At 40.0% G+C, this 12,761-nt stretch overlaps 1 protein-coding gene across 6 annotated transcripts in view; it reads right to left on the reverse strand.

Annotated features, from left to right (window-relative positions):
* The window catches only part of PLEKHG1 (pleckstrin homology and RhoGEF domain containing G1), a 138,981-nt gene that overhangs the window by 44,467 nt on the left and 81,753 nt on the right, over positions 1-12,761 (reverse strand). For all 6 annotated transcript variants that reach the window (XM_054063103.1, XM_054063099.1, XM_054063097.1 and 3 more), the window contains one exon: positions 7,946-8,484. In XM_054063103.1, coding sequence (XP_053919078.1) covers positions 7,946-8,410 — 465 coding nt within the window. In that variant the 5' untranslated portion in view covers positions 8,411-8,484. The remainder of the gene's footprint in view (positions 1-7,945; positions 8,485-12,761) is intronic.

Here is a 12,761-nt window from a genome sequence, read left to right on the forward strand (position 1 = left end):
CACTCTTTTGTGTTGTCCAAACACAGACCTGACCTTAAAACAAACACAAAGTTATGGCTACACCTTTGTGCTCCGCTAATGTATGCAGTTCCAGATATAAGCTGAAGCTTGGCAACCACCTGACAGAAGCATTCTTACCCTAACAAGTTTCTACAATCTAGCTGAAACATAAGCACGGGATGCAAAGTAGAGCTAGAAAAAACATAAGGCAACAATGACATTTTATTCAGAGTTTTTCAAACAGTCGGGAACATGCTGAATGAAAGATGCTTATGAATGTTACCAGCAGAAATAAGATGGAGTAGTGATGATGCAGATAAGAAACACGTATCAGTATATTTAACCCTGGCGTTGCATATTTCTTATGACATTACTTTAAAAACAGCTCCTTGTTCATGCCACAACATAAGCAGTTGCCTTTACTATGCAGTGGTTTGTTAGGTTACTTCTAGTGTTCACAACACAATATATTCCTACCATACAGCTATAAAACTTCTTTTTCCAAAGCCCACTATCCTTCTCATATGCCCAGAAAAACAAGGTTTGCATTTTGTTTCTGCTTTTCTTCTGATTTCATTTAAAGGTGCAGATAAGCATATGTAGCTTGTAAACTATTTCTGTTCAAGATCCCAAGTTTCAAAAATAGCCTCATCTAAAACTATGTAAGACACAAACACGAACAACAGTTTGTGTATACTTCCATCACTTTAGGTTGCTTTAGGATGTTTAATATGGCTCACATCCAGGAAGCAAGACATCTGCATGGAAAACTGAATAGTCCTACTGCCTCAGAAGAAAGAAGTCTGGTTTACTTTCAGTACTTCTTTAAGGGCAGCCAGAACAGCTGTTTACACCTGCTTGGTAACATATCTTGTGGTGTTACTAGATACCTCACCTCTCCGTCTCCAGCGTAGATTAGGGTCCTGATTTTTAAACACCAACTCCAAAAACACAACATTGACATTCTCCAATACAGCTGCGTCCAAATTTAATACAGATTTTTTTTTAAGTGGAACATTTCTCTGCTCCAATTTATACTGCTGTAGCTCTGTAAACGTCACAAACTTCAAGAAGGCCTCTTAAATACACTGTAAGATTCTCAATCACCATTTTGTTTCAGCCATCATATCTTAATATTACTGGAGAAAACTTTCCTTGCTTTTAAGCCATGCTTCCCCTGAAAAGATCAATCAGAATTTGACATAGCTCTTCCTTCGAAGATGAATAAATAAGCAGAGAGAAAGGTATACCGAATACTAATCACAGTTAAACACGTCACTGTCATGATCACAGTATTTGTCATCCTAAATTTTTCATCCTAATTTTATAAATGCATAAGGATCAATCCCTAGTCAGAAAGAACAGCATGTGTGTTAACCCGCTTTTCACTGTTTTTGATGTCATAGCAAGACAAATTTCAAAGAAGGAAGAATCTCACTCTGAATATCATTGTTCTACTTTAAATCTAAGCTAAATGTCTTTTCTCTCTGTATGGAATAGGCTCTGCAGGTGGCCTCAGAGAGGAGAGCCTGTTTCTAAATCATCACTCCATTTATAAGAAAATTAAAACTTCTGAAAATCATGCACTCATCACCTGCATTCTCCCTTTTGTGCTGAAGATCTAAGACAAATAAATCAACTAAGTCAGCAATCTGTTAGAAAGACTTGCAAACTTGCAGTGCTATACGCCTATACAATAAGTTGAGATATTGCACCATAGCTTTACAGCCAATGACACACTGCACTAACTTCTGGCCTTACTGCATATCACTGCTTCCTATATGGAATGACATAAAAGTGATGAAAAGCCTCATAAGAATGCTGTCATTACAGTCTGATAATTACAAGAGTGCCATAAAATTCAGGATGCTTTATATAGAAGGGACTGGTACATCCTCTCACATCACAGTTATCTTCTCAATAACATTCAATAAGTTTTCCAGTGAAGCTCCCTGCAAAATTTCTCATCTATAAACTGCTCATAAATTGCAGCTCTGGTAATTAAACCATGTCTTTTTGGCGGGTGTTAGAATTCGGTATTGCAAAACAGAGGTACTTTTGCAGAATAACATCTTCACATGCAACTTATGTCAGCAACCTAAAAGGTACCTCCCTCAGGCACATAGATTAGCAGCCATAGAAAAGAGACTGCAAATGGAAATTAAGTATAATGTGTGAACAAACATTCTGAGCTGCCTTAGCTATATTGGGATCCTTTGATGCTTTGAAACTAGGAGGAGTTTACTTTCTCTCAGAGTTACACTATCTGAAAACCCAACACACAAGCAGTTATGCTTTTACTAACACACTGCAAGAAGCAACAATACACACACACAATCCTCAGAGCTGACTTTTTAACTAAATGTCTAAAATGTATAAAAAGACATCCTCTAACCAAAGCACTGGGAGACAGGAAACTGGGAACAATAAAACTCCGATACTGACTTCCTCTCAAAAGGGCTTCCCTTAATCATTGGTGCCACAACACATATCTACTGCAAACGTTTAATATTTCCCCTTATAAGGCTTCTCCTCACTCCCCCAAGGGATATATAACTTTTACAGACTTGCTCACCTTGGATGAAGCTTTCCATGCCAGAAAGCTGCCTCCTTGCTTAGTTATCTTAGGACACTTCAGCAAAAGTATTTCCCCAGACCTTGTTGAGAAAGAACACCCTTTTTGCCTTTTGCTCATGTTGAAAAATTTTGGTGACCTTACCCCCAAGAAGGCCCCAGGGTCTCTAGCAGGACAATGAACCATACTCTCACATCTCAAGGAGAGGCAGTACCAGACTGTAGGATAATGGTGACTTTGTTTCTGAGAGTATGCTTTCTGCTGTCTTTGTCCAAACCTCCACATATTTGACCCTTTTGGGGGAGGGATGGGTGTTGAGGGCAGGGAAGAAACGCCTCAAATTTGCATATTCCCACTAGAAACTTTTAGCAGTAGTCCTCTGCATATTTCAGCTCAGGCTTCACAAGGTTTTAATCCCCAATCGCAATTCTCAGATGCTGCCAGTCAGATCTAGCTCCTATCTGCTCCTCTGAAGCAAGAGCAGGGAAAAGATTATTCCTGTGTCTCAGTGACCCTCCACATACCATATGCAATCTGGAGAAATGTGCTGTGTAGTTCCAGGACAGTGGAGACACAAATAAGTCCTACAGGAAGACTGGAAGGAGAAAATGGGAACAAAGCTTGATCGATACCGGAAGATTGAGACTGAACGTTAGCAGAACTTAAGACATCAGAAAACTTAGGAATGATGATGAAAATGTTGGAACAACAAACAACCCACCTGAGGTATAGAAGAAGAACTACAGTAGACCTAGTGGAAGATTGTGACAAGTTATTTGTCTTCACACTATGGAACTATGGAGAGAGATCTGGAGTCAGCAGACACTATGAACATAAGAAAGACTAAAAAGTGATAAATCACATGAAGAAATTAGAAAATTTGGAGTGACAGAGGATAAGGATAGTATTTACTGAGAGAAGACTTAGGACAGATGGGCAGGGAGACCACAAGGCAGAAAAGAAGAATGGGACTTTGTAGGTATAAAAGCTTGAATTAAGAGTCTTAAATACATCTGGAATGGAGAAAGGAAGGATACTTCAACTACTCCAACAGGGATGGTTTAAGAACTGTCACGTTTGGAGTGAAAGGGTAGAGGAACTCACTCACATAAAAGAAGTCTCTCAGATTGCAGATAGAGTTCAAGACTCCTGAAGCTCAACCTCCATTTGCATCAACTATGTGTGAAATACACTGACAATGCACACTTTGCTCCCCTCTAGTTACTGCATAGATGCCAACGACTTTTTACTGGTATTATTTTACAGATAGGTGTTCTTATATCAAATGGCTGAGGTTCATGCAGTAGATCTTGGTGTTCTCACTAGGCTGATTGATATTGCTCTGAGAGTATATTTAATGTAACATGACAGATGCATGCACTATAACAGCGCATTTACATTATTTCTTCAATTTGTAGAGCTATAACAAATGTGAATGTCTCCACAGTTAAAAGCATTTGTACATATTATGAATATGGGCTTCCAATTCCTATGAACCGCAAGAGCAAAACACATTTTTATTATAAACTCAGGGCCAGCATTTTACTCAGGAAAAAAAAAACCAAGTTACTTCAGTGAATTACTCTAATTGAAGCCTACTTGAACTAAATTATCACCGGAAAAAAATCAAGCTGGGTCCTGGAGAAGGTCTGCAGATTCTGTCTTGGCCAGTACACCTGTCAACACAACATAAGCAGGAAGCAGAGGTATCCGATTTCTCATAACAAACTTGCCCAAAACACGCTTCAAGCTGTACTAATTCAAAATTTTAATTATACTTAACAGATCATCTGATAAAACATACCAAACAACGGAAAGGTTCACTTTATATTTGCTACAATGCTTGCCTGTGCAAGAAACACAGCAGCATGCCTCAAAACAATCGTAATTCAGCTGTCCTTTAAAGTCACAAACAAAATGGCTATAGTGGCTAGAAAAACAGTTATTTTTGAAGCATATCCTGGGTCAAACGGACCAAATAGTGTCTGTATGGCCTCTTCTCACTTAAGCTAAGTCAAATACTTGTTATCAGCAATTTAAAGGAAAGCTGGAGAACCTCAGCAGGTCTACAGTATCAGTTGAAGAACACATTAGCCATGTACTATGAAGTCAATTTCTACATCTGTCTAGCATTTTGGTACTGTTAAGGAAAAGAAAAAAAAAAGACTATCCAGACAGTCAAAAGCCAATAGAAGCTATGTCTTTTTAGTTTATTTTTATTTATATATTTAATGATGTAGCAGTATTTGCGTCAATAAAGGCATCAAAATTCTGGTTTGCCTCATTCAGTCCATAGCCTTTTATGTCAAGTATGATAACTCTATCTATTCTAAGGATAACATAGGCTGAACACCGCCCAAAATACTATGCTAGGCTAACTCTTCATAAGCTGACTTTGGATAAGATGAATAGTACCAGAATCCCACATGTAATTTGACACTATCCATGTTAAAGGTTCATTTGTGAACAGCTCTGTATGTCCTTATCCTTTGTGTACAACTAATATTGGAAACCAGTTCCAGGCACATGAAGGACAAGAAGGTAATCAAGAACAGTGAGTATGGATGCATCAAGGGGAAGGTGACCACCTGGATCACCTTCTATGATCGAATGGCTGGCTTGGTAGATGATTGGAGAGCAATGGATATTGTTTGCCTTAGCATCGAAAGGTTTCTGAAGTCATCTCCCATAAAATCCTCACAGACAAGCGAGGATTGTGTTGGATAAGTAGACAATGAGATTGACCGAAAACTGGCTGAATGGACAGGTGGTGATCAAAAGCACAAAACCGAGTTGGAGGCTAGTGATTAACAGTATACCTCAGGGTTTAATACTGTGTCCAGTCTTGTTTAAGATACTCATTTAAAATCTGGATGATGGGAAAGAGTGTGGATGTATTAAAAACGAAAACAAACCAACCAAGCAAACCCAACAAAAAGCTCCCACTCACCACTCCCACCTCCTGCCAAAAAAAACACCCTCGACTCCCCCAAAACACAGTACCATCACCACCCTAAAAAAAATCTTGACTGCACATCCCAGGCAAACATGCTTTGCTTTATACCAGAAATTCAGAGAGTGGATTCACGGACAAGACTTTCGACACTCTCTCAATTCTAGCTCTAAAATCTGTTTCAGAGTGCTGTAAACAACACTAAGAACACGTTCTTTTAAAGTATGTTTCCATTGTCTACAGAATAGGTAGCATCAGCAAATTCCCACTACTGGGGGACAAAAAGCATTAAACTAGATACGAACCTACAGTTCTCAGCTGGGTGTAGACAGTGTATTAAAATAGAATCATAGAATCATAGAATAGTTTGGGTTGGAAGGGACCTTAAAGATAATCTAGTTACACACACACACACATCCCCCACCATGAGCAGGGAAACCTCCCACTAGACCAGGCTGCTCAAGGCCCCATCCAACCTGGCCTTGAACACTTCCAAAATAGTACCTATTCATTTTCCCTTTTTGTTCTTATGCCATCCTGTCTGACATCTCTTCATCTGTTAGCTTTTTGTACCTGGGTTGTGCTGCTTCTCATCCTCCTTCCTCACCCAGCTAAAAAAAGTCCTACTTAAGAAAAACTTATTCATTTTAGTCTGTGTACATAAGCTGCTGTATTGCAGTCATCTGCAACCCTCACTACAGAGCTCTAGATCCAATCAATTTCATACTCCCCTCAACTTTTCACTTCCTGGGTTTTCTCTCATTTCCTCCTATTGTTTTCTCTCTAATGATTTTCTCTCTCCACTTACCACTGGTTCATTTGCTGATGCCTTCTCCATCAGCTCCTACCTTCATGTTTCTCTCTAGTTCCCACACACTTCTAGGGCAGCAGTTATCCTTTGACCCTTCCCCAGCTCTTCTTTTCCCATTCTCATCCCATTTCCTAACCAGTTGCCAAAATCTGACCAATGTTTATCTGGAAAATAAGACAGATCAAGCTGTTTCCCTTCATCTTAGTTTGGCTCAGCACCAGTGAGCTGTCTGCCAAACTAAATGACCTCAAGTCACAGAGGCCTGGATAAATCAAAATCCATACGGCTGCGACAACTCCTGCTGATGTCTCTAGATCCTCCCCAACCTTCTCCCAGGCCTCACCCTTGATTAGGCAAATCACTGCAGCATTGCTAAGGTAACTTGAGGAGAAAAGAATCCTGATAAATGTATAAAATGAACTCCTCTTTAGCATGCTTCCAGTCACACCTCCCTCACCTAAGACCAAGCAAACAAGCACAGCTTGGGGTAGCTGGTCCCCCACTGTCCACACCACTTGGGAAGAAGGTCCTCTGAAGTCCTCAGATCTTCAACACCTACTCAAGAAAAGCCCATTGCCATCCACTTCACCTCTCAAATAGGTTGTCTAGTGTCACACAAAGCTTTCAAGATTCATTATTTATTAGTTGCTGTAGGAAATACATTTAGGTATTTCAGAATTCCTACAGTTCTTTCCTAATGTCAAAAGCATTTGTCACATTTACTTTAAGCATCTCTACAGTAGACATAGAATATTCCTAGCAAGTGTTTGCTGGTCTCCTTACTTGTAAATCAAAAAACTGCTTCAAGGTTTTAACGAAAGTTGCCCATTTTTCAAGAAGAAAAAAGACAAGAGAACATAACTGACAGCACAGTTACATGGACTGCGCAGAACAACCCACAGGACAAATCTATATTTTCCCTGTACTTTAAAGAGGAAATGAAAGATACCATTCATTGAGGGATTAGACAGTAACTTCACTGCTACTGAATAATAATAAATGCTACAGCCACTTATTAGCATCATCCATTCAGAATTGGTATTGAAGAAAACATAAATCCTTCATAACAGGCAAACAACGGGGATTTTCAGCTAGTATACATGCCATATTCAATACTACTGGGCAAGGATATGGAGTGAACAGACTGCAGCTGTGAGCTGCATGAAAACGGGAGAGGCAGGAAAAAACTTGCAGGACTAGAATGGGGGGTGGGGAGTATCAGTAAGACCCTTCAGATAAAGCCTTTAAAGGGGAAAACAAGCTGTCTGCTTCTTGCTACGCATTCTAGGAAACAGAGTATTGTACTTTTTTTTTTTGTGAATAAACATTACTGCAAAAAGTTTACCGCTCTTCCTTCACTACTGCTGTCAACTGTAAAATGTTTCTTTTTCCTGTTATTTCTTCATGAACACACGGTAACAGTTTAGATTCATCTAACCAAAAAAAACCCACTAGAAAACACACAAGAACAAATGATGTTACACTAATTTATAAGGACCAGCAAATGCCAATTTCATTGTCAGGTCCATCTGTCATGCTGTGAAATCAAGCGATGTAAAAAATAGCATTATGGAACAGTTAACACTATCCTAACCAGGACTCCTACCTTCACAATGCTTTTTAGATCCTGCACATACATCCTCTCTGTCTCCACAATCTCTTGGACAACTCTGTCTACGTAGAGGAGCTTGGGACTGGTGGGCTCTGTGACCAAGGACATTGAACAGTTTTTGCTCGCTCCTTTTGGTTCTGCTTTCCTTGTCATGGTTAGCCTTTTTTCAAGGTTTTCCTCAGGATCCTCTTGCTCTGTGATGGAGTTTTTGCGTGACTTGCTGCTGGAAAATCGCCTGGCTGGTACCAGTTCTAGCTTGATGGCACCTGCTTCTTTATCCTGGTTGAACAAACCCAAGTGGCTGTTTGAAACCAAAGTCATTCTGCTTCCTAAGGAGCAGTGGCTGTCCCTGGAGGAAGCAGAGGAGGAAGTGGAGCTAAAGCTGACGGGACGGTCACTGTCTGACAGGTCCATGGTTTTTTTTTCACAGTAATGGAAAGGTCTGCTCTGCTTGTGCATATCTTCCTCTTTTGTCTTGGAGTCAAGGGCCTCCGTCACAGCTGGTAAAACATCAAGAGGTAAGTGGAAGTCATCTAAAAAAAAAAAAGTAAACAGAAGAAGTGGGTTTACTGCTGCTTTCCACATAACACAAAAGTTGGCAACAGATACTGTTAAAGCTTTTTCAACACAAAACTTTAACTAAAAGATAATAAGAACAACACAATTTGGGGGTCACTGTGGCTCTAATACTTTTTAGGCGGTGGTGATATTTCACTAAGGGTTGCTACACAGGCACAGTATACCTCCTGCTCACATGTATGGCTCCGCCACGTCCTTCTTGTGCCAGGGTACTGGGCTCTGTGCTAGTGCGTGCACTGCCCAGGTGAGAAATGAGGCTCAAAGACTTTCCCTAAGGTTAAAAAAACTCTCAGGAGCAGTCCCTGCTGTCCCCAAGCTGAGCAATGACTCTGGTTTAGAGGCTTTAGAAAACTCAAGAATCACACAGTGATACCAGACAGTATCTTTCATTTTGAATACTCTAAGGCCAACAGTCAAACAAAAACTAAGAGCAGTTAGCAATTACCAGCTCTGTGGCTTGCACAAAAACACTAAAACTGGAATGATTTCCCAATGAAAATAATGTAGCTTCTGAAAAAAAAAAAAAAAAAAAAAAGAAAAAAAAAAGAAGAGATCCCACAGGAAAGACTGCTGCCAAATAATTCAGTTTTCTACTGGGAAAATAAGTCATTCTAAAACTGTTCAGCTCAAGTCAGAATATTACCCCCCGCTGAAATGACCCAAAGCTGTTTTTCACATCAATGCAACAACAAAATAAGATGTCTGTCTTCCTGTCGGCATTTCAATTCCACTTTCTTTTTACTGCCAAAATGCCCTGCAGGACACTGTCCCTGATGCAATGCAGATTTCTTTCTGGCCAAGTTGTGTGTGATGCACCATGAGAATCTGCAAAAGTAGCTGCAGGTAAACTCAATATTTTAAGGTTTTGTTCCAGTAAAAAGCGTCCACCCAAAAGAATTGTGCCTCAAACTCAACGAATTTCAGAATGCCTCCCATGAAAAAGAGAAACTCGTGACAATTCAGGAAGAAAAGGAATACTGAAGCTACCCACACAGTGGGTTGGTCCTTATTTTAAGCCAACGACAATCTCATTTTTCAGAAACCATACCGGCAATTACAGCTCTAGACAGCAGTTTCAGTAAAGAAACCATAAAGTCAGGAAGCTACAATTTAATCCCGCCTAACCTTTAAGGTGGCCCTTCTTAAACTGAGGCAGACTGGCTATGCAATTACAAGCAGAAACCTCCTGGACACTGCTCCTGCTGCAGCTGGTCTTGCGAGGTGGAGGAGGGTGCAGAGGGAGAATTTTATTCAAAGCAGAAAGGCACACTCCTATTTTTCATAATCAAATCATCAATCATGACGGTATACGCTTTCTGTTAAGAAGTACTGCCCCCAAGGTAATGCATGGAATTAACACTGAGAGTAATTTAGTCATTACATGGGTCAGAAATTGGCCATTAGATTAAAAACCTAATTTGGCACCTTTGTACTCCTGGTTTTAACTTTGAAGTATGAAAACCTATAGCCTTTCTTTGTGCCACATTCTTCTGGTTTTGCAGCACAGAAGCATATTTTCTTACCCTGTTTGAATAAACCACATCAAGTAAAAATTCCAAAAATAAAATATAAGGAAATAAACTAGGGAAATCTTTAAAACTGAAGAATGTAGTGAAGTTCTCTTGTTTCTAAAAGGGTATGGACAAAGATATTTGCCTTCCTATTGCTTGTGATAAGAAAGTATGCATTTTTGATAAGGAAGAATGTATTTTTGTTATCAGCTTTGGATCATTTTTCACATTCAGTTAAGAAGGACAGTGTTGATGTGCAGACATAAACCCCCTTGAAAAATGCACAGGGTAACAAAATAACAAGGATAGCCTTCCGCTAACTTACCCCAAGATATTTTACTAAAATTACATGACAAAGAAACACCTGCTTAGCCACATTTAGGGGGGTGAACAAAGAGTTCCTGTGACATTCCATTACTCCATGCTCTTTTATTCCTACTTCACTGATATGTGGTCTGCCTTGCAGATAACCTGAAGGCATTAATACATAATATTTGCTCCACAAACCTTGTCAGGAAGTTAATATAAAATACAAACAAAACACAGTTCAGGTCAACGAAACTGGAGTCAGAATAAATGTTAAATGTAGTTTTTCACAAGAGATACTTATATCTAGGAGCACATCTTAGAAGAACAAACCAAACCAAACTCCTTATTTTCTTATTTTATGACAACATCATTGCTTATTAAAAAAACAACAAGGATCAGTTGTAATAGTTAAAATGGGCTTGCTTTTTAACACCTGTATTCCAGCTGACCTGAGTGAACCTCAGGCAATTGCTTGGCATAGATAATTAATTGCATGCATCACAGCTGGCTCAAATTCCCCCACTTTTTATACAAATTACTATTCCTGTATGTTTCCACATAAATTACACCCAAAAAAACTATTTGGTATATGAAAATCTTGGTCTGTTTTGTCCTAAAAGCCTCATCCTGACTGCTAACCTCAAAATTTTCCTTTTACTTCATTCTTACTCTTCTCCCAGCCAGGTATAAATTGGTCATTTGGCTTCTCATTGGAGAGCTTTGGCTATAATTTTGCCCGTTATGTCTCCAATCAGTGAAACACATTTCTTAGGGTCCACAAAGACGGCACACAGCACCAAAGGCCAGTGGTCCTACAGAGCAGCAGTTAGGCACCTATGCTGCTGGTGAATCCAGCAGAAAGGCAGGACAAGCGGGACCAGGGATTTCAGTGTGGCACAAACCCAGGAATCAGTTTCCTTTCCTCAGCTGGCAAGCCCAGTATCAAACACTTCACACACTACTCGCAGAAGTCAGGGCTTGTCCCCAAACCCTGGCTCTGCCAAGCCCTCGGTTTCTGCCACAGCTACATGTAGCTGTTGGAAAACCCATAACCCTTTCCAATAGCACAGGATACGTAATCTTCCAAGGCTTTGATCGCTTTATCTTCAGAAACCCCTCTGAGACAAAACAACATTACTCCCACTGCTGAAATCCGGGACAGGTATTTTAGATGATTTCTGCAGTCACAAGTCCAGCAGAAAAAGGCAGCAGCTGAATGCAGTTCTTTGCCACAGCCACGTGTCCATCCTCTTTCTCTTGTCACGGTCTAGCGTTTGGCTTTTCAGAGCCCTGGAACAGTTTTACTCTGCAATTTTACTGCAAAGTAACCTCATTCTTGTGCCAGCTGCCTAAGGTCTGTACTGCCCACCAAGTTTAAAACTCACAAGTGAATTAATGAGAGTGAGCCCCCTTCCCACCAGCCACCAATTTCAGCAGCAGCACCAGCAGATAGGTGCATTCACCAAAACTCAGGCTGCAAACAGTGTATGTAATTGTAGGTACCCCCAGACTCTCACAGAAACACACGCCCCAAGTAAGTCTTGTACGCCCTGACCTACATCTGGCCTGGTTCACTGCCTTTTTTATTAGGCGTTCTTTTGTTTACTAAACCTTTTCAATGATGAACCAAAATAATACTGAGAACTTTTGTGAGTTGTGAATAACGGTATTTAACTCAGTCAGGGAGAAAGCAAAATGAAAGCTTCAATTTGCATGCTTTAATTAAGGAATAACAGTAATTACTTGTTAGTTCAGCACTGAAAGGAGGATAATCACTACTTGTCCCTACTCACAAGGAAACACACTCCTCTAACAAGGTCATTTCTTGTTTGTGCCTTTGCATGAATTCAGCTAGCCTCTCCCCCTTCCCAGCCCCTACAAACCTCTCTGCTCCTTCTGTACCTCCCTGTGACAGACACACACACACACACACACACAGAGGCATGGCACAACCCCACTCTTGCGCTCCCTAGCAAGAACAACAACACGTCCCTACACTACAGCAGTGCAAGAGCAAGAAACACCCATGGTTCACCCTAACACGCAACTGTAATATTAGTTACAACACTGAAGGCACATGCAAAGCAGCTGTCTTGGTGCATCTCATGTTTTCAGTGTGCAGTCATAAACAATTTCTCACCAAAAATGCATACATTTCTTCTTTTACTTACTTTTCTTTAACAAATACCTCCTTCCTGTTGACTATGTTCATGGTATTGACAAATGGTTTTCTATTATCTCTGCAACTTTGTCTACTCTAGAACATTAGCTAAAATAAGCGATAAAGTGCTTTAAGACAATTTTATTTATAAACATAAAGATCTCCAAACCCTATCTAAATATAGGTGTTTATTCCTCCACGTTGTTTACTGCACATGACGTTTTAAGACATACTGCAAGACTAAAAACTC

Source organism: Cuculus canorus, chromosome 3 (genome assembly GCF_017976375.1).
Source record: "Cuculus canorus isolate bCucCan1 chromosome 3, bCucCan1.pri, whole genome shotgun sequence".
Lineage (NCBI taxonomy): Eukaryota > Metazoa > Chordata > Aves > Cuculiformes > Cuculidae > Cuculus > Cuculus canorus.